Raw genomic sequence first — 21,456 nt, 5'->3', positions numbered from 1 at the left:
GTCAGCATGGAAACAGATTTTACTGTGAATACAGTTGTTTTGCGCAGAGTGGGGAAATACTTTCTTTAAATTTTGAATATTGCATTCCCCTTTTACTGAACCAGTGTTCTTTTTGTGCTATGGGATATATAGATATGATCCCTCCCCTTGGCAGGCAGGCACACAACGGCTATAATTCTCTTCCTGATGCCTAACCAGCAAGATGGCAGTCTGTCTCTGAAAAAGCATCATAGTCTAAACTGAGCCTAATAATTGGGGCAGGAATGATGTTGGGGCTGGTAGGAGCCCAAAGAGAAATCACGGAACTGATTATTTTTATATAGGTAAAAATCTGAAGCCCTGATTTCAAGAGTGGGACGCTGCAGAATGAATGTGGGTGAAAGCCTGCCTCCAGAACTGAAAAGCTTTTGGTATTGGGGTGGTTCCAGGTTTATGGTAACACTGAAGTATGACGTGGGTATGTGCAGACCTTTTGTCATTCTAGTCTTTCTGGTTGTTACTTCTAAGGATAAACAATACTTTGTTTTCTAGAGATTAGTGCTCCTGAGAGATTGAAGTTACTGAACGTGAGGGCTTGCTTCCAGAGACTGGCGAGTGAGATGTGCAGTTGTGGGATTCCTGCTTGAGAGAAGTAGGAACAGCTGGATGGGATCAAGCCACAGATCCATCCAGGCCAGTATCTTCTCTTTAATGTTCAACAGCAGCTGCCAAAGAAGAACAGGGCAAACATACATGGATGTGGCAGGTGGTTCGGGCAATTCTTTAGCCACAAGCAAGTAACTTTTTAATAGCCCCAATGGGTTATTATGAATTTATCTAATCACCTATTGCAGCAATGTAAACTTTTGGCATAAACAACCTCCTGTCATGATGAGTCCCACAGTTTAACCACAAGCTGTGTGGAAGAAGAGCTTCTTCCATTTGGCTTGATGATTTCCACTGAGCTCTTCAGTTCAGAAGGCAGCCGTGAGCCTGCCACTTCACAGCTTGCACTCAAGAGAGTCCTAAACATTGACACTGATTACCATGAAACAGAAGGCAATGCTAAACCAGCTTTTAATTGACCTAAGGTTCAGCATTAATTGGCAGTTTGTATCTCCTTCTGGTTTAAAACCAGTGAACTTTGAACACTGTTCCCATAAAGTTTCCCTCTTCCGGTTCCATAGCTCCACTGCTGTACATTGTCCCATGATGAGACCTACAGGTATTGCTGCCTTTCACTTGGGAGATCTGTTTCTCCAGAGAATTTCCACCAAGAAGTGGTGACTAATGAAATCATGAGGTGCGCATATGGTGACACCCCCTGCTGTGAACAAAAATAAGCTTTCTTTCACACAAAAGTTGATTTTATCATTTCTCTGTCTCTCTCAAACCTCTTCTTCATTCCCAGTGCCGTCCTCTTCCTATTCTTTCTCCCTCTTGTTTCAAAAAAAGGGAAATCTTCCGTACTCCATGCTAGTGCCCATCTCCATGCATAGAAGCCTCCTTCCACTGATGTCACAGCTTCTTAAGTCACTGATTAGAGCTGCTTTCACATCCCACACATAGAGAGCTTCCATACTGCAGTGTGTCTTTCATCTATGTCCACATTAGGAATCTCCTTGACAAGTTTCCAGACAAGCCTGCTTGCTAATTTATTTGATGTGTGATGGGACCATCTACTAGCTGTGCTGGAGATAGCCTGACGCTTAAGGCACTGTTCTGCCAGCCTCCCTCTTGTGACTAATCCCTGTCATTACACACTCAGAGGAGCAACATTCTGTGTTTATCTGACATGAACTGGGGATCTAAAAGCATCCTACTGCAAGAAGCCTCTGAATATCTCATACCGAGGGCATGGTGGAAACCAGGTGGAAGACACTTCTTCTTCCTGGTCTCCACTGTGTACGAGTACACAGTGATGTTTGCACTTGCAAAACAGCAAAAACTTTGACTTGTCTGGATTTGATGACTTTATGAAAGGACTTTTATATTAGGATTGATATGGCAAAAATTGAGGTTTTACTGATCCCAGTATTCATTTGGGTTCGTTCTTCTGCTAACATTTCCGTCTATTTCAGTGTGTTCTGAATTAGCGCTTAAAGTAGGAGTGACAATCCATAAAGTAGGATATAAACATCATATGGCTTCCTACTTCTCTGGAAGATATTCAGATACATGATCATAGGTGTGGCATAAGAACAGAATAAAAATGGACTGATTGGTGTCTAAATCCAGCCTTCCTAAAAGGCATTCCTCTCATGTTCTGCTGGATTTGCTCCACCAGCGGTTGTGGATTTGAAGTTGTTTCTTTATTGTTTCTTATAGCAGCCCCAAACAACTGAAATGAGTGCAAGTACTGCAGTGCCTGGTGCTGTACATTGGTTCTACACTTGCTATTCCAGAGGCTTTCCCTTATCCACTGAACTGGGTATGTCCCCAGGCAGGACAGTATCTCAAGGAGAGGAGAAGCTACAGTCACTGTATTACTAATAGGAAGCTGGAGCTCAGCTGTCTGAGAAGTTTTGCAAAATCCTTGAAGCATGCATGCCCTTCTCATGACTTGCCAAGATAAGCTAGGAAGTCTGTGACAGCACCTGGTAGAGAGTCCAGCTCTGAGAAAGCCTGGTGAACTGCTTCATCCATAAGCGCCCTGTGAAATACCCGTGTCTCAAAAAGCAGCGCTTCTCAACAGCCCTGCCTCAGGTACAGCCAGTACCGAGAGGGAGGTTAGGACTCAGCTTAGGTCTCTCTTCTACAACCACAGGGAGCCTCAGTGCGTCTGGTCCCGTGGTGGTGAACTTCATACTGCAGAATGGATCTGCAGGCAATAATCATTATTTCTCTTATTTTTCATAGGAATTTGTTGGTAAATCCCAGATGTGATGTACTGTTTGGGACTCCATGATGCTTTGGAAGTGGTATAAACCGAAGAAAGACAGGAGCTAACATACTCCTACAAATATGCTGAAATTAAATTTAGGCCACTTTAGCCAGCAGCAGGTCAGCTAACCTCTTGGGTTTCTGGAGCTAAAACAGAGGAAGTGCTTTCTGGTGTCAATTTTTATATCTAATACTTTTGATTTCCTTCTTAATGATACTTGCTGACAGCAACAGAACTGCAGTTACATGTGAGCAGACATTACCTGCCAGAAAAGCATTCTCATGTTTCAGGCTGGACGAGAAACAAGGAAGCTACGCATAAATTTGAAGAATTTATGGACAGTTAGAAAATCCTCATTATTAATAATAATTTCCACAATTGCATTGTAACCAAAAGGCTGCATGTACCTTTGTTTCAAAGTGAACGCGTTAATCTAGAATCTCCTTTTAAGTAGATTTCTGATGTCAGGTAATCTGGGGATTAATTCTGCAAATTTACATGGTGCTGACATATGTTATGTTTATTAGTTTCCATTCTTCTTCTAGGTTCACAATTTTTTTATTTTTTGTATTTTTTTATTTCTAAAAGCACACTTCAGGGATTTTAAAATACCAGTATATCTCATTGTTTAGTAAATACATCTAGAAGTGGTTTGTTTTTTTTTTCTGCCAGATTGAAAGAGAATGATATGCACTGTCAATAATGCCTGTTCCAAGCCCAGATCGCCTGGTAACCCTAGCTGCTGGGGGCTGCAGCTTGGGATGGGCAGCACAGTCATATGAGAAGAAATGCCTGTGCCTGCCTGCCCCCATGACCTGCCCGCAGGAGATGACAGCAGTGGCAATATTTGGAAAGAGTGATGGGAAAGGAGGGAGCGGAGATGCCGCCTGCAGTGTGCGGACCACGGAGGGAAGAACTTCAGCCATTCTCACTTTTGCCTTTGATGAGAACAGCAGAGTTTAGAATCTGCTCTAAATCAAGTCATTGTGGGTTGTCTTCACATCGCAGAGCGGTGGCTCAATGTCAAGTGGTGGCTCAATTGTCATGGATTTGATAGGGCAGGATAAGCCACCTGTACGTGCCATCACTCAGTATAGCTCAGTGTCATGTGTGAGGCAAAAGTAAAGTGTCAGGAGGACATGCTGAGCTTCCTGCCTAATTGCTCCCTTATTTTCTGCATGGAAATCCCAAAGCTTCTAAAGAAGAGCTTGGGCAAGTTCCATCCAATGTCCTTTTCTCTTGGACCCTGTGATCTAGTATTCAAAATCAAGAAGGTGTAATGACTGAGCAGGCCAGAAGACCTGGAGTCCTGGGGTTCCTGGCATCTCACTGGTTTATTTCCATTTCTGACAGTGGTAAGATTCTTCTTGGGCAGGTTGTAAACCTCAGCCAGGAATCTCACAGTTCTCCTATGTGCTGACAGGTCACAGAGCCAGAGCTCTCTTTAATGATTGCATTTTCAGATCTGGGAGGAATTAATTCTCAGGAATTTCCCCGATACTGCTGACTCCCTGTCAACCTCTTTTTTTTTTTTTTTTACTATGCTGGCTTGCCTGAATCCCTCCTACCTTCTTCAGGTGGTTTGAGCAAAGAACACATCAAAGACGTAGACACATCTCTCATCAACTAAATACCAGCAGCCAGGTTATCTGAAGTAATTTTCTGCCTGCCTGCCACTGGGAAGAAAGTGCCTTCAGGTGTTCTCATTGTGTACCACAGAAGTACACAGCATAACAGCTCTTGAGTAAACAGAGGCAAAATCAGCATCCCCCCATCCTCCTCACTGAAACACTCTGTATTCACAATAAAAGCCCCACTTTGATCTCTTGCCAAGAATAACACAGACAGTCTATTAATACATCTTTAATAACATGATATAATTAAAAATATCTAACGTGCAACTCAAAGGAATTAATATGAAGCTTGTTTAAATCTGTTTCCACACCCCTCCAAACTTGACTGACAGGTTCCAAACCTTCATTAATTGGCCTGAAAATTTATGAATACCCCAATATTATGGGGGAGGGTGTGTGTCCTATATATGAGTTGGAGCACAAGGGTTTAATAATCAGATTTAAAGGATTTGGGTGCCATGGTAGCTTTAAAAATCCTGCAAGGCACTTCACTGCATCTGTGAACATTTACATTTCTGTTTAAAGTGGTCTGAAGTGAGTTGGAGACACTCGTCCCTTAGGCTTTTAACAGGTTGTGTGTTTAAGCGTCTGAAGCAATCCAAGTGAACTCTAAATGCTTTAGTCAAAGGACAGTGTTTGTCTGAATCGATCCCTTTTCTTCACAATAACACAGAATTTGTACAGCACCTCATCTTTTAGACGAGCAGAGAAGAGCAGAGGAGCTGGGATGAGTGCCAAGTCCCAGAGGAATCCTGAGTATTGGATTATAAAGTAACCCTGGTCACAGTCTAATATGAAAGTCCTTGGACTGACAACTAGACAAGCTGTTCCTGGGTCTGCTCTCATCTAAAGGACAATACTGGATGAGATAACTTCACTTTCAGAGTCAGTGAAAGAAGCAGTTCAGTGCAAATAAACAAACTGGTGAACCTCAGCCCAGCACACACCCAGTTTTAGCCAATGTGACATTAAATGTGCTAATCTAAGTCCTCGTTAAAGAGTTTAAATTGACAATTTTAACACTGAGTTCCCATGACTCAGCTGAGAGACAGGAACTCGGCTGCGTGTCTGTGCCCCTTGTTTTTCCTTTGATGCTCTGCACATTTTGTAGAGACCAAGTCTAAAAAGCATTGCTTTTGAAGGATTCTTGGTCACCAGGAGCATTTGTTGGAAGGGATGCATGGATACCATCACTGAGACGGAAGAACTGACAGATCCATAGTAACAAGCAGAAAATACCTGCTTTTTCACTAGAACATGGAAGCAAGTTGGGTCTTATATTTTGACTGTATTTTAGTGCTGTTCCAGTCTTCCCTAGTGGCAACTGCAGGTATCGTCTTTCTTGTGGGCACAGAGGGCAGAGGACTTTTTTCAGACACCACCTCTCCTGATTAGACAGGATTATTCAATATTAACTTTACAATAGCTCAGGGCCTGCCTGCTCAGAGGCGTCATTTCATTAGGTTGATGTGAGTAATCTCAGCTGCAACCCAAGCAAGAGCTGTGCAGGCTGCTCTCATTTGGAGAGCGAAGAGCTTGCAATCCACCGGGAATCACGGGTTTCCTGCAGAGCAGGATCCATTGTCTCAAAGTACAGTAGTGCTAGTAAGTTGAAATAAGGTACTGAGGCTCTGGGAGTCCTGCAGGAACATCATCCTCCAGTGACTTACACCTGTGTGATTTCTGTACGTACCCTGTTAACTGCCCTCTGGCAAGTGTATCGAGTCCCAGAATAACTGTCAGTTGTCATCAAAAACACTGCTGTTCCTGTTACTGAAACTGTTTTCCTTGACCATCACTCGGTATGAGATGCGCATGAAAGAGCCAGTGAGCAGCACCACAAAGAGGATAAGGAGCAAAGACCAGACCCCTGGTTCAATCCCCTTGAGGAAGCTTGGGCTGTCCTGGGGGATGGTGTTGGTCAGACTCAGCAGGTACCCGAGGGTCCAGCCAGATGATGCATCACCCATCTATTGAAATAAAAAGGAGGAGAGGTCAGAAGAGAAGCAGGCAGTCTGGACCCCAGCTGTGTTTCTGTGCACAGACCCAAGGCCTCGTATACTTTGAGACTGATGGAAGGATTACGCTTGAAATGAGGAGCTCTCCCGCTCTCAGTGCCCTAATAGGCCTTAATTGCATTGACCAGTCTCACCCGGCACTTCCACCCCCCTCTCTGCCCAGGGGCCTGGGAGCTGCCTCTTTCCCGAGCTGTGCTGCAGGTGTGTGCTCTTCCTTCTCCTGCTCACTGACTGGCTTCCCAGGTGGATCTCAGGTCTAGATTGTGGGTAGCTCTGTATCTGGCCCTGTTGCCTGGTTGAACCCCAGACCTATATTTAGGTTGCTTGTCTCTAGTTTCCAGGCTGGGCTCCTTGGGGGGACTCTGGATCTACCCCATTACCTTGCCTTAGTCTGATCACCACATGGCTGCCCGGACTGCTGTTGCTGATGCAGCCCTGCTCAGTGGGACCATGCAACCATGCCTTACTGGTGACTTGTGAAGAGGTCTGGGAATAGGCTTCATTTTCTTTTGTGAAGGGGAGGACCTGAATTGAATCCCCCTTTCCTTAGGGACTCCGGATCCTGAAGCAATTTCAGACCTTATAAGCCAGTTATAAACCCTCACTAGTATAAAGGCAATTGCAGAGAGGTAGGGCAGTATCTTTTGGCTCAGGAAATATTATCAACCGTTTGACCTCAGCATTAAGTGGTGATCAAACCATACTTCCTTCCCTATTGTGCACAGACTCTTAAAGGTGGTATTGCTTCAGATAAGGTTTTTGACCCATCTGGTTTTTAGTGGGGACAAGTGTAATCTCTAGATCTCTGACACTGGTTTTCTTGCTTATCACAATTGTGAATTTGCAAAAGCATCTTGCTGGAGAAACCTAGCTGGTTAGGGCTTGTAGGAGTGTGGACAAGCTGGCTTTACTGAAACCAACCCTCCCTCCTAACTGGAAATAGCACAGTGTAGGTAACTGACCTTCTGGAATGCATTCCAAACAGACCTGTCGAAGTCAAATGTGTATCCCTTTGTACTGAGGTGAAGGATGAAGGCAGACACAACACAGTAGTCAGCAAGCGTATCCAGGCTTGCTTGGGACTCCTTAACCAGCTGGGGTCATTTCCCAAAGAAAATGGGGAAAAAAAAGAAAAGTAAATATTCAGTAGCTGAATTTCATGCCTGCTATAACCTCTCTTTTCCTTCTCTGAGACTGACGGTGGTACTGGAGGAGGTGTTCCTGTCCTGTGTGGACTGAAACTGTTTCCTGCACCCACTGGGCTGTGGTCTGGGAACCAGGGTCATCTCTTTGTGCCTTTGTTCCCATCTTACTGTTTGGGTTAATGCCTATGCTATAGTGGCACTTAAGGAGGATCACTAATCACTGGCTCTATTGTGTAAGCCTGATACTTTGTATAAAGGATGATGCAGGCCTTGCTAACACTGCACCCTTGAAGAGGAGCTAAAAGATTGATAAGAGGGGAACATCCTGCCCCAGAAGGTGCCAAAGGCTGGTTGACTGCCTGAGATGCATGAAGTCAGCAAAAATCGGTGGCAGCTGGGGGAAAAGTAAAGGCATCAGGGAGGGACCTTGACCACTGACTCAATTTAAGAGCAAGAAAATGTGTCCCCCCTCACCCTTTGAGTTTGCGCAGAAGAATTCAAAGACACTGTAATTTTAAATCGAGATGAAGCGTGTTGTTAGCCAGTGAGGGACAAAGTGATAAGAAACAAACCTGTGGTCATTAGAGTAAATGTGTATCCGTGTAGTTTGAAGTGTATAAACACACTGAAGTTCTTTTGTGTGGTGTGCTAGCTTTGTGAAATTACCACCTAGCATCCCACTCTGCGCAGACATGGAATAAAAGAAATACCTTGACCCTGTGTGTATTGGCTTGCATACCCAATGAAAGAACCCTACTTTTGGGTTAACATTATTAAAGACCAGGCAGTTCCAAAAGCAGCAGGACTGACAGCCAGGTCTCCTACAGTTGCCTTGCTTGGTATAATTCTCTGCTCTCTAATCAGGTTGAGCTAATGCTGCAGTCTTTCTCTCAATATGAACATTAACAAGATTGTTTTCTTCTATCCAGAAGAGAAAGCTTTATGAAACTGCTTAAGGGCTTTGCTATCCCATTAGTAAACCCTGTAGGAATTATCCAATTTGAATGTTACTGTGGATGCATGGTCAGCATCAGTGCAAACGAGGGTGACCTCATAAGCCACCAACTCAGGGAAAGAACTTACAAATTGCCCCTGGATTGGTCTCCATGGGCCCAGGTGGAATGGGAAAGCCCCTGCAGTCTGAGCGGATGTGTTCCTTGCACTTAAGGAGAGGAGGATAACAGGAAAACCAAGGTGATCTACAGGAGTCAGTAAATGGTCTTCCTGTTTACTCCTTAATATGCAGTAAAAGGTACTTGTGGATTTTCATTTAATTAAGTCCAGCTGTGATTTAAGAGGAATGAAAATAAGTGGAGCCTGTTTCCTCAAAGTAAAAAAAAAAAAAACAAAAAACAAAAAGACCAAACCAAACCAAAAAAAAAAAAAAAAAAAAACAGAACCAAAAACCAGGTCTATCCAAGGTTTTCTGTGAGGGAGCCATTAAGTTATGGCTCTGTCAGTCTGAGTCCCATTGGCTTTTACAATAAGCTGTTCCTTGCTTCTCACCCTGTACACTAAGTTATTCCACGGTTACCTCTTCAACGGACATCCCACAAAGCCTGTTGACTGCCTGACCCAAGTCAGGAGAAGGTACAGCTTCTCTCATGAAGTCCATGGCCTCAGAAATCACCTACAACAGCAGCAGAAATAATCATCAGGTTGGACTGTGCTCTGCGTCCTTGCACTGCATAGAGTGCCTATAGGAAAGTAAGTGGCAGTAGCTGTGGGGTGCATTGCCAGGGTGCCCTGTCTGTGCCTGTGTTGGTAGTTATGGTGCCTCTGATGTGTGCAGGGAAGACAAGCATATCTGTTACTGTCTGGAGATGGAAACAGGACTGTTTCTAGCTTGCATGCAGCAGCAGCCTTTCTGGGTAAGTAGATTTGTCCTTATGCTGCTTGGCACCCTGTCTATTCGAGGCTCTCAGGAGCAGGGAGCTGGGGAAATTGCTGTAATTCCTCCCTCTGAAATGCACTCAGTTTTTCTGAGGATCCTGAGCTGGTCCTGGCTTAACAACCCAATGACTTTGGACACTGGACCCAGGGTCTCAGAAATAAGCATACTTGTGGTGGAGCATCCCCAGACATGTGCTAAGGGAGTGGCAGAGGATCTTCAGCTTTACCACAGACTTCATGTGAGAAGACCTGCTCAGCATGCAACTCCTGGCTGTCCTATTGCTGCTGGCTCTGTGGAGCCCCAAAGTTTGTCTCACAAGCGGGCGTTTCTGAGACATGGGTGAAGAAAGCCCTGCCACAGTCATTGGTGGGAAGCTTGTGGTCCATATTTGATGAGCTGGGTGCCAACGAGGGGGAGAGGGCAGGAGTGCATGTGTACAGCCTTAGCCAGGGCACTGGCTCTCTTGGCTAGCATAGGGCACAGCATAGCTGTTCCCACTGTATCTATTAATGATCAAACTGGTCCCATTTCATGGGTTTTCCACACCAGTTGCCTATCCCAGTGTAAATGAGAACCCACCAGAAACCTGGTCCGGCGAGACTTGGACACACTGCTGAGGGAATGCTTGAAGAAGCTGCAGGAAGAGGAAGAGTTGAGCAGGCTTTGCACAAGACTCTTGCAGGTGGTGGGATTGCTGGAACCAGTGATGTTGAAGACCTCCTCAGGGCCAGGGATGTCTGATGTGTCATCACTGACAGCACAAGGCCCAGCATGCACTGATTGCCACTGCACTTCCCGGGAATAGGTGAGTGGCCAGCAGGGATTAAACACGGTTTTAGCACTTCTCTGGTCCTAGAGGCAGAATAAAACAAGGACAAGAGGCAGCAAGAGAGGAGGTTGGCATCCCAAGGCTTCATGATGGAAGATAAAATGTGAGGAGCAGTTTGGCATCACGGTGCTGTAATTGAGCAGGCTGGCAGCAAAAGGTTTGCCAAGCCTTATCTCAGCTAGTGACCGGCAAGGCCCAGGCTAACGCAGCTGGCTCCCAGCTCCTGCAGAGTTCAGGGCGAGCTGCGATGGCAGGACCTGCTGTGGGACCTGAGGAGTCCCAGCCCTACCTGCTCTCTCTTAGACCAGAAATAAAATTTCAATTAATCCTGTACTCTTTCCAGTTGCGAGAAAGAGGCTGTTCTGATTTACCTTCCAAATGGCTCAACCCCACAAGAATCTGTGTTTCTTATCTCTAGGAATTCCCTAATATAACTGTGGTGAAGTGGGTCTCCACGTGGGACATTCAAGTCTCAGTTATGGGGAGGTGTCATTCATAGGGAGGCAAATGGATTGGCAGTGGGTAGTTTATTTCTGAAAAATTCAGTTTTGGTGGAGACTAAAATGCTTCCTGAGTTTGCATCCCACCCCAGCCCGTCCCCAAGTGAAATAAAGTTTGGAAGAACCAAAACACCTGCAAAATAATAATAATTTAAAAAACACCTTTCAAAATGAAATATTGCTCTTTTAAAGATGCTTCAGGGTTAAATTCATCAAAGGAAATACCCCCAGTGGAAGGTCCCAGTTGGTTCCTGAGTGCTGTTGTTTAGACTCTCCTTCTAGGATGGAGGAGCAGTTCAGAGGAGCCAAGGGAAGTCTTTGCCTCTCTTCAGCATGAAGGTGATCTTAACATGTCTGAAGAGCAATTGTGTGCTCCTGTGTATTAAGTAAGGAGCCAAATAGAGCCTGCAAGTAGGAAACTCTTGAATGGGTGCCTGTGTGTCTCCTTGGAGGGCATTGATTCTGGCATTAAGTATTTTTACAAATGCACTGGGCATTTTTAGATGTATGCCAATGCTCTCTACTAAAACCAGTGCTTGACATTTTGCCCATTAGAAGCTACACATCATGCAACTGTTGTTTAGTGATGTGGTATCCAGGAACCTAGCAATTGCCCTTCTGTCAGATACTCACCTGAATGAGCATAGAGAGCAGCCTGCTGCGGAGCTGGTCTGTGCCATGGCAGGGGCAGTGACGAGTGTACACGTTGTGCGTCTGCCCATACAGCTGCAGCCTCACACCCTCTTTTGAGGTCTGGTTCTCTTCTTCCACCTCAGAAGTGAGCTGTGTTGAGGTCCCTCCCACGGAGAGGACTCCTGCCATTCCCTTTCCGGAGGGTACCAACTGTCCTCGCCAGTCGTACTGACCCAGAAAGAACCAGAGAGGTCAGTTCTTAAGAATTCTACATCTGGGTTGCAGTTAAATGCAAACATTAGTGCACAGAGAGGGAAAGCAGCTTTCTGATGCAGTACAGCCCAACTATTTTACACACACACACACACACACACACACCCCAGGACATATGGATGCTGAATTAGTGGCTTTGGTGGGAACAGAGGGGCCATGGTACAAGCGCTGCCATCTGCACAGAGAGCTCCCCACAGCCAACGAGAGCAAACAGGGCTCGCCATCCCAGATGGCTGTTGAGGGCTGTGGTGTCAGCAGGTAGGAGCAGGGGAGAAAGGGGAGAGTGGTGGTGGGGAATGGGAGGGAGGTTTCCAGGTGGGCAGATACAGGCTTTAAATGCTGCCTTGATGCTAAAGTGATCCTCCTGTCAGAAGAACTCCGTGGTTTCATCTTCCGCAGTCTCACAGCACTGATTTTGGCAATGCTGAAGTTAGCAGTACAGGAAAGTATGTGGGTGTTACACTCTGTGCCTGGCTGGGGGAGGCTGTGTTGCTGCCAGCAGGGCTATCAAGTCCCTAACCAGTGCATGCTTGTTATCAGAACTGCCTTTATCTGCTCCGTTGTGGAATAACTCAGTCTAACCCACACTTCTCTTACCCTTTGAGTTGTTCTTGAGACCCTTTGTCTTGAGAAGCCATGGGTAGAGCAAGGAAACTTAAATGTATTCTTTTTGTTTAGTAATTGCATTCTGAATACAGACCAGGCCCCTATGCTGCAGACAGCCATCTATACTCACACTAGCATCTCAATGAGAGGAAATTTGATGGGCTTTTGCTCTGGCAGCAAAAGAGTCTGTTTCTCTGTCCACCATCCACAGGATGTCCTGTGGGACAGCTGGACTCCAGTGGCAATCCCACAGCACCCCACAGGTAGCAGCAATTTCTGTTTAATAGTGGTGCTGAGCTAGAGCTACAGCGACCCAGTTCAGCAGAGTTCCTGTTGACACCCCAGGGCCAGGCTACGCAAGGTTATCTATGTGAGCATCCTGGATATGTTGTCCAGAAAGCCTCACATCTGTTAGGGCAACTGCATAACCATGTCCATGAAAAGCTATATTAGAGGCTTGGTCCTTCAACCTAGTTATAGCTGTCTCACATTATGTCCCCCAACCAGCTGGTGTTGGATATAACCTGCCTCCTCTGAAAGGCAGTGGAAGCTGTGCTTGAGCATTGTTTGAAGTACAGGATTTTAATGATCCCTCCACGTGTCTCTGTGGCTGTTTGTTAATGGGGGTTGTTCAGCTCAGTTCCGTACTCCCCAGGCAGGATTGTCCTTTACCTTGAAGAAGTTCTCCAGGACATAGTTGACAGCAACCCAATTGAATGCTTCCTCTTCTGGACTGGACAGGATTTGTGCCCCCTGAAAGTTGAAGGGGGATGACTTCAGGGCCACAGTCAGGGCTGCAAGGAGACTGTCAGAGAGTATGGGATGGGTGAGGCTAAACAGAAAAGAAAAGAAAAAAAAGGCACATTTGTTGTTACAGGACCCTGCCAGGAGAGCCTGCAGTTGGGGGCACAGCTGAAGGGCTTCTGCTGTGCTCCCCACTTTGGGTAGCAGCACAGAGACACAATGACAGTCCCACTCCTGCTGCTACTTCCCTCGCATGGCTCTGGGAGCAAGAACAGCAGAGGGATGATTTAGCAGTTGTGCCACCATTCACGAATTTGGCAGTTTAGTGCCCTCTGCCACTGAGGGAGTCCTGTGGCCTTGCCCCACTGACCCGATCCCCTCCAGACCTTACTTTTCCCCAGTGTCTGAAAGGAGATAAAGGTCCCAGTAGTGAGGTGACCGAGAACAGGGTCCACAGACGTGTGTATGATATGGTGGATCTTCAGCACCGTTCCCAATCTGCTGACAAGAAGCACCCCTCCAAGCCCATGCGGGTTGTCACATAAACTGAAAACACTTTAGCACCCAGACCGACAGGTGTTTTCCCAAGCACTAATTGTGAAGGAGACTACACAGACTGGTAGCAGTAGCAAGACTCTCATCCTCATGGCTCCTTAGGGGGACAGTGTGGAGACACAGTTGTACTGTACTCCACTTGAGTACATCGGGACCTGAGGAAGGTTTACCTGACTAGCAGATTAGGGATGAAACACTGCAGAGCAGACAGGGTGAGATGCATTTACAGAATGATCCGCATGATGTGTGCTGATCTCTGGGTGTGGGTTTAGCAACATTCACTCACTTCAGCTGCCTCATGCTGGCGGTTGCTCCCAAGTAGAGGGGGGTTTGGCTGTGCTGCTCTGCTGGGATCTCTTTCTGGGCCCAGTTCAAACATGGCTCCAAGCTCTTCCCTACTTTCTGAGGAGAATCTGAGTAGCTGGAGACTCCTGGACCTGAGGACCAGGGGAAAGAATGACATTTTCTAAGGAAAGGTAGGAGAGAAGTGTGAGAGCTGTTACCCAAGAGGTTGCTGTCCTAGGGCATGATTAGAGACAGGACCTGTCACAGGCAGAATGAAGAAGTTCCTCCAGGTAGCTGTCCTGCTAAAATATGGTACTGGGAGGAAAACACATGTGCATGTAAATCCCAAATTGCGCTGAGAGCCCTGGGTCTGCTGCTGAGACAACCTGTAAATGACCACATATCAGCCACGTGACTACTGTATCAGCTGAGGCTTTCTCAGCCCACAGAAGAAGACGTGTGGCTTTATCTGCTATAAAAGATAAGCAAAAGGACACACTGCCATGTAGACAGCTCTGGGGCTGATGTGCCGCCTCTCCTCCAGCCACTTCCTCTTGTGTTGGTGGAGGTGGCTTCCGAGCCCTGCGCCTGCAAGCAAGACACCTCTGCTCTAGAGGAAGCTGATGCTGTGTGGAGAGAAGCTGTGTGCAAGCCCTGACTCATCTTTCCAGCAAGATCCAGTGGGGTCTTAAATGCTGGTTTTGAACTACTACCCAGAAAGAGCCTCACTTCCCCATTCTCTGGCCCACTCGTCTTCCTGGCTGCATGACTCCCTCACCACGTGTTTGGCTCTCCTGGGCCCTGTATTAGGGCTGAGCTGCACTTGCCTATGGCTACTGAAAGGCTGTGACCACACTGCCATGCAGACAGAGGACTACTCCTCATATCTGGGCAAGAGACCTTCCTGGCCCTCTTGCTGCTGCTGACAAACTGCTGCACCATGCTACATTTGCTGTTTTTAACCCAGCCAGTGAACGTGGCAGCCATCAAGGGACACATGCAAGGTTTCAGGCAGCCCTTAGTGCATCTTCTGTATGTGGTTTGTATTGCTTACAGTCTGCAAGGGCACAAACCCTCTTCCCTGTTTGTTGTGCAGCTGCACTCCCACAGCATACTGCTACTGAGAGTTCAGGGTTTCCCAGCATCCTGCTGTAATCAGGCTTCAACATCAAAGCAAGATTGAGATAGGGAAGAAAAACCCCAAGTGATAATGCATGAAGCCCTTTCAGCTGGCTTTGGCAGGGCCAAACGCAAACTAGTGAGGAAGATCCCAATATTCTCCAAAATGTGACACCTAAAAACAAGCTGAACTCGTGCTTTTGCTGTCATACCCCACACAGGGGCTTGGAGTCTTTGCACCTCTGTTGTCCTGAAGCTAGACCACTTAACGACCAGAGTTCAGTCAGAAGGAGGCAGAAGATACCAGGAGTCACCCTGCAGCCAGATTTGTCTCCGTTGCTGCTCACCATCTCACCTGGTTGAGAAGCTCAGCAACTTTGGCTCTGCCACTGATCCATGTGGACATCAGGATGAGCCCCATCCTCTCCATGTGTTTCCCTGCCTGCAGCAGGCCAAATAAACTGTCACCTACTACTGCCAAGTGCTCCAACGTCCAGCTCTGTATGGCTAAATCTGCCCATGTCAAGAAGACTCATGCTGAAAATAAGCACCTTGTGCTTCACTATCACCACAATTTCAGTGTACAGCTAGATGATACAGGAGCCAAGGAAATTGCAGCAATGGTCCATGCACAGATCTCTGGGTTTCCATCCATCCCATGCCAGTCCCACAGACCACTGAGCACGAATCAGGCACCTTACCTTGTACAGGACAGGAACTACATTCCCTGATCACCCCGGTCTTGTTTGCCTTGGTGGTGGTCCACTGGTAGATAAACAGGATGGTGCGGGATGAGCCAGTGTCCAGAACAATGCCATACTGTAAAACCCCCAAAACATTTTAGATAAACACCACTGAATGGATGCTGATTTGTTATTGTAGGGTTACTCAGCATTACATAGGTATTCGGGGTAACCCATGGGCCTGCACTGCAGTTTTTGAGTTAGCTTTTTGCATTCAAAGAAAAGGTGAAGCCAGAAGCTGATGTAGATTTGCAGGGAACCATCTGCATTTCTGAATATACATGAGGAGCAGGAGGAGTGGAGAAACACCCAGAAGCATGTCAGACCGACAGTGACATGCTCTGTAGCTATTCCTGAAACCAGGTAGAGGACTTCCACTGAGAGCTGAGCCACCTGGAGCTCAGGAAAAACAGGTTCTGAAGCAGTGGGAGATACAGGCTCTTGACTGATTCTAAGACTCAAACTGCTGCTGAATTGGTTTGCTAAAGAGAGAAGGGTTTCATGCTAAAGAGAGAAAGGTTGGAGGGCTGCAGCTTGTTCCTGCTTCTGAAGAACCCAAGACTCCCACGTGTGTTTGATGCCTTGCTGCAGAGATGGTGAGACACGGGCTGGGTTTGCCCCGGTGTGTGCCAGACCTGTGGGAGCTGCAGCATGCTGGGACCCTCCAGCACAAACGCTGTCCAGTGCAGCAGCCCTGAGGAGACTGAGAAAATGCCTTAGCAGAAACAGCAGCGGCAAGCACAAGATTTTTCAACGCCTTGTCACTGACAGTCCTCCTATTGCCTAGCAATGAAGCTGAAGGCTTTCTTAGTCTCTTTGCAGCCCAGTGTCTGGTCTATTTGCTGCTGATGGAGCCTTGCTGAGCCGCACCTCATATGTCAGGGTTAGGAAATGAGAGGCCACTGGGGTACCCTGCAGCAGAGCTCTGTGGCTGTTTTGATGTCCTCACACTCAAAATAGCCCTGATGCTAGTCTAGGGTCTCCCCGCTATTACATAACTCCAAACTGGGGCATCTCCTACACAGATGGGAAAGAAACTGGGAGGTACATGGTAGTGCATGGTCTAAGCTGTATCTTGTACAGAAATAGTTGTAGCTGTGACTGAGTGGGAGGAGAAGCCTCATGAGAGGTTGAAGCTAATACTATCAGAAGGATTTTAGCACAAGACAGAGTCTGGCTACAGCCTCTGAGCAAAGCTGGCTGCCTGCTGCCTTCCTGGGCGCTCCCAGCTGCACCAGACACAGCTCCTGGGCCAGGAGCTGGTGGGACTGGAGCTGGAGCAGAAATGCGGAAGGAGGATGGAGCTCCCTGCCTGAGCCTGCCGGCATCCTCCCACACGAGTGGCAGCTCGTATTTCTCTCAGGGACACGTCGGCTACCGCAGAATAGGAAGAAACGAATGGTATTGGTGGAGAAACCTGGATTTTTTTCCCCCTTCACACAATGAGAGGCTGCTGCTGGGAGCACAGGGGAGGAGAAGGGATCACTGCATTTCTGCCCCAGCTCAACACCAGGGAAGGGCAGAGTGCTCGCTGGGCAGAGCATGGAGCGATAAGGGTGTTTTTTAATCCAATTTTGTTTCCAGGAGGAGCATGGAGGAGGCGTAATATCTCTAAATGCACAGGTTAACCTAATTCTGTTTGAGTAAACCACAGAGTGCCGCTGGTGTCACCTCAGCCTCCATGCATCAGGAGGCAGAGCGGATGGGCATTAACCTCCCTGTCACTGGGTAGATCTGACCCCACTGTGTAGAACAGGTTATCTCTTTGGTTAAAATCAAGAGAGGACAGAAGGGGAAAAGGCATGGAAGATAACTTCTTTTTTTAAAAGACAGAAGCAGCAGTTCAGGGCCAAATTCCTACTGATTTTCAAGAGGGACCTAGGTCTTTCCCACTGTTGACACCACTGCTCGCTTGCTGCTCTGGGGGTAGCTCCTGACATGAGCTGCCTCTTCTCAGCCTGTGGTGAGCATTTCTGCTGGATGATATCCAGCCTGTATTTCCCTGACCAGCCAAAGAGGCTGGCTTGTTTTTGGTTTGAAAAAGTACAGCATGTTGAAGGATGCAAACCCATCCTCATGGTCTTGTTCTAGTCCCCTCCTCAGTTTCAGGCTAGTAACCAAGTCAGTAGTGCAACTAATGTAAAAAGCAGTAAAACACACCAGCTTTTAATTTAAATGCCTGGCTTGCATGAGGAATCAGGCAGGTTCTCCTTAAGAGGCAGCCCCACAGACAAGGAGAAGGTCCTCTGCTTACTGCCCCACTTGACCCCCAGTTTAGCCACCCCTCAGGCAGGCGGGTGCCCTTACCTGAGTCCTGGGAGGGGTGATGGGCACATCTTTAGTGGAGACACAAAGGAGAACGATGCCCGTCAGTCCCGCTGCAATCACCATCCAGGGGGGAAGAAGTTCACGCCAAGACATGAAGCGCTTTCTCCTTTTGCAAAGAGTCAAAAGAGGAAGCAGAGGAGCAGCAAACTGACAGCGACTGCTTTTTACAACCTTTAAAAAGAGGAGAAAGGCGGGGCTGGGGCCAGGCTCTGACTTTGGGCCAGCCCCAAGCCACAGGGACCACAAGGAGCGCGTGGGCCAAGCTGCAGTGCGTCAGGGAGTTCTCCCTTCCATCGCTCCACACAATAAATAAAACAATGGTTTCATGCCTGTTCCAGTAGTAGCTTTGCAAAGGCATCAGTGCAACCTCGAAACTGCCCCAGGTGACAGGGTTGAGGTAAACAGAAATGTGGGGTTAACTCAGCTGTGTAATAAGCAGGTGAAACTCATCTCTTTGGTATTCTGTTCCTGGCAGTGCTAGCTGCCAAAATTAGAAGTGGGGAAGCTCCTTGTTGCTGGGTTTACTTTATATCTGAGGGCTCCAGGGTGGACTTGGAGTGCTTCCCCGCGAGCACATGTCCATCAGGTTGGGGCAGAGCACGGACACTCTGCCCAGCTCCTTCAGACTGCTCCTGCCCCCCTGTTCACTCTCAGGTGGCACCTGGGACAGGAAAACATCTGCATATTTGAGTTTCCACCCACAGGAGACTCTGGCTGGTTTGGGCTTTGCTGTGGGTAGGAGACAGTGGAGGCTGCTCAAGTCTTTTGTCCCCCAGAAGGCCAGTGTCAGCATAGGTGCCTGTACACCCCTTCCTGAAAGCCTCCCCATGAAAGATAACCAACCCCCAGCCTTTACAAAACATGCACCAGCTTTCTCCTTTCTGGTGCCACAAAGACACATTCCTGAAACCAGAATTTCTGAAGAAAAATGTGTTAGTACCAGGAGAGGTGCTTCTTTCAGGCTGTTCCCACCTGTTTCCCAGTGACTGTGTCAAGGAATAAAAGTGCAACTCCTTTAAATAAATGTTTTTGTTTGTGTGAGCTTGACCATTTACTGACAAGGCCATCTTGTCCCCACCAGAGGAATTCACCAGCCAGGCCTCTGTTTGCAGAACTAAAGGAATGACACCTTCTTGGTCTTGCAGAGATATTTGGAGATGTGTCTCTCCCTGTTAGAATTGTTCTAAGCAAAGTGCCAGACTTCCCTCATCTGGCTGCAGACTTTAGACTCCAGCTCAGGTTTTGCTGGTCAGCAACTAGAATGCAATTGCCGATGTCCTGTAGTGACAGGACAAGGGGCAATGATTTTAAACTGAAAGAAGGTAGGTTTAGATTGCACATAAGGAAGAAACTTTTTTATGATGAGGGTGGTGATGCATTGAAACAGGTTGCCCAGAGAAGCTGTGGATCTCCATCACTGGAACTGTTCAAGGCCAGGTTGGACAGGGCTTTGAGCAACCTGGTCTAGTGAAAGAAATCCCTGCCCATGGCAGGAGGTTGAGCTAGGTGATCTTCAAAGGTCCCTTCCAACCCAAACCATTCTGTGATTCTTTGATTTGCTTATACTTGGGCTGACAATGATCTACTTTGCAATGGGGACATGGATTAAATTGCCAGAGTGCTGAAAGTCCTCCTCCCCCTGCTCTCACGTCTGCCTGTGAGGACAGGCAGGCTTTCATGGGCTTCAGTGGGAAGGGTTTGTGCAGCAGCTCGTCTTGCTGCAGTGTCGCAAATAAAACAGGTGTCCCAGGAGTCCTCCTGTTTCAAAGAAATGGTGCACCACTGTGGTGGTGGCTGATGGCTCATGCCCACTAAATAAAACAATGTTTGGGTTAATGCCTATGCTATAGTGGCACTTTAATTTAGGGCAAATGTGCTGCACTGATCTTCTAAGGAGGATCACTAATCACTGGCTCTATTGTGTAAGCCTGATACTTTGTATAAAGGATGATGCAGGCCTTGCTAACACTGCACCCTTGAAGAGGAGCTAAAAGATTGATAAGAGGGGAACATCCTGCCCCAGAAGGTGCCAAAGGCTGGTTGACTGCCTGAGATGCATGAAGTCAGCAAAAATCGGTGGCAGCTGGGGGAAAAGTAAAGGCATCAGGGAGGGACCTTGACCACTGACTCAATTTAAGAGCAAGAAAATGTGTCCCCCCTCACCCTTTGAGTTTGCGCAGAAGAATTCAAAGACACTGTAATTTTAAATCGAGATGAAGCGTGTTGTTAGCCAGTGAGACAAAGTGATAAGAAACAAACCTGTGGTCATTAGAGTAAATGTGTATCCGTGTAGTTTGAAGTGTATAAACACACTGAAGTTCTTTTGTGTGGTGTGCTAGCTTTGTGAAATTACCACCTAGCATCCCACTCTGCGCAGACATGGAATAAATATCTTGGCTCCGTGTGTAAGACTGGCTTATTGCACACTGGGTACTGAACCCTGTTTGAGGGACAACACATGGGCTGGTCATGGTAGTTTATACCAATATTGTGATATATCAGCAGCACCTAAGGATATCCCGCAGCTACAGTGGAGCTGCCGGATCCTGCCGTGGTCAGGCCAGTCCTGCTTCACTCCCATCAAAACCACCAGCGCAGGGGCTGCTTCTGCAGCTGGGACACCGAGAGGGGCAGTGAGGGACCTGAGGGCGCTGGAGCAGCTCCTGGGTGGGAATAGCAGAGAGCATCCTTTCTGTCATCTGGATGTTGGGGCTCACACGGGTCTGTTGACAAACCCAAGTGGTTTGGGAGGCTCTAAATCACATAGGTTTTGCCTCAATAGTTATACTAACAGGGGGGCAGACAGCAAAGTGGTTTCTGAGATGGGTTGAACTGGTGCAGCTCTGTACAATCCTGGTGCCTGGCTGTAGATCTCATGAAGGACAAAGTAGGAATTTTTTTTTTTTTTTTTTTTTTTTTTCCCACTCTGCGGCTGACTATCCTGAAAGCACAGGTCTGCTGAGGTTAAACCTTGATAGGGAAAGACCATTTCTCCTTTGTCAGGCTGGTTTTGGCCGCTTTCCCCGTTTCCACCACTGTCTGCCAGGGGCCAGGCAAGCAGTCGCGGCCGCCCCACGGGCGGGGATGCCTCACGCACCCACGGGAACCCCGGCATTTGCTGCCACGCTCCCATATTGGCGCGGACCGGAGCAGGGTGCCTCGGGGCCTCCCGCAGCGAGCTGCCCGGCACGGCGGGCGCTGTGGGCCCGGTGCCGGCGGGGGGTGCCCGCAGGCGCGGCGGAACCTTTGTGCGGCGGAGCGGGTTCGGCGGGGCGGGGAGGAGCGAC

General features: G+C 47.6%; 1 protein-coding gene across 1 annotated transcript; it reads right to left on the bottom strand.

The window, feature by feature from the left end:
* Positions 1–4,719: 4,719 nt before the first annotated feature.
* LOC104359531 (ectonucleoside triphosphate diphosphohydrolase 2) lies at positions 4,720–18,327 on the bottom strand. Its single transcript, XM_009965297.3, has 9 exons — positions 18,149–18,327; positions 15,800–15,917; positions 13,981–14,131; positions 13,068–13,227; positions 11,517–11,744; positions 10,134–10,406; positions 9,195–9,290; positions 7,478–7,609; positions 4,720–6,467 (listed from the first exon to the last, which is right to left on the bottom strand). Exons 1-9 carry the CDS (start codon positions 18,260–18,262, stop codon positions 6,237–6,239), a joined length of 1,503 nt encoding a protein of 500 aa, XP_009963599.3. The 5' UTR covers positions 18,263–18,327; the 3' UTR covers positions 4,720–6,236.
* Between the last annotated feature and the right edge of the window lie 3,129 nt (positions 18,328–21,456).

This window comes from Tyto alba, unplaced genomic scaffold (genome assembly GCF_018691265.1).
Source record: "Tyto alba isolate M040663 unplaced genomic scaffold, T.alba_DEE_v4.0 Super-Scaffold_11, whole genome shotgun sequence".
NCBI lineage: Eukaryota > Metazoa > Chordata > Aves > Strigiformes > Tytonidae > Tyto > Tyto alba.
Note: the sequence above shows the minus strand (reverse complement) of the source record. Positions and strands in the feature narration are given on the sequence as shown.

Coding starts and splice junctions, on each gene's coding strand:
- LOC104359531 (XM_009965297.3), bottom strand. CDS start 18,262: ATGTCTTGGCGTGAACTTCTTCCCCCCTGGATGGTGATTGCAGCGGGA. Junction 14,132..15,799: donor TAGTTCCTGTCCTGTACAAG/GTAAGGTGCCTG, acceptor CCTGGTCCTCAG/GTCCAGGAGTCTCCAGCTAC. Junction 13,228..13,980: donor GCCAGCATGAGGCAGCTGAA/GTGAGTGAATGT, acceptor TTTTCTGTTTAG/CCTCACCCATCCCATACTCT.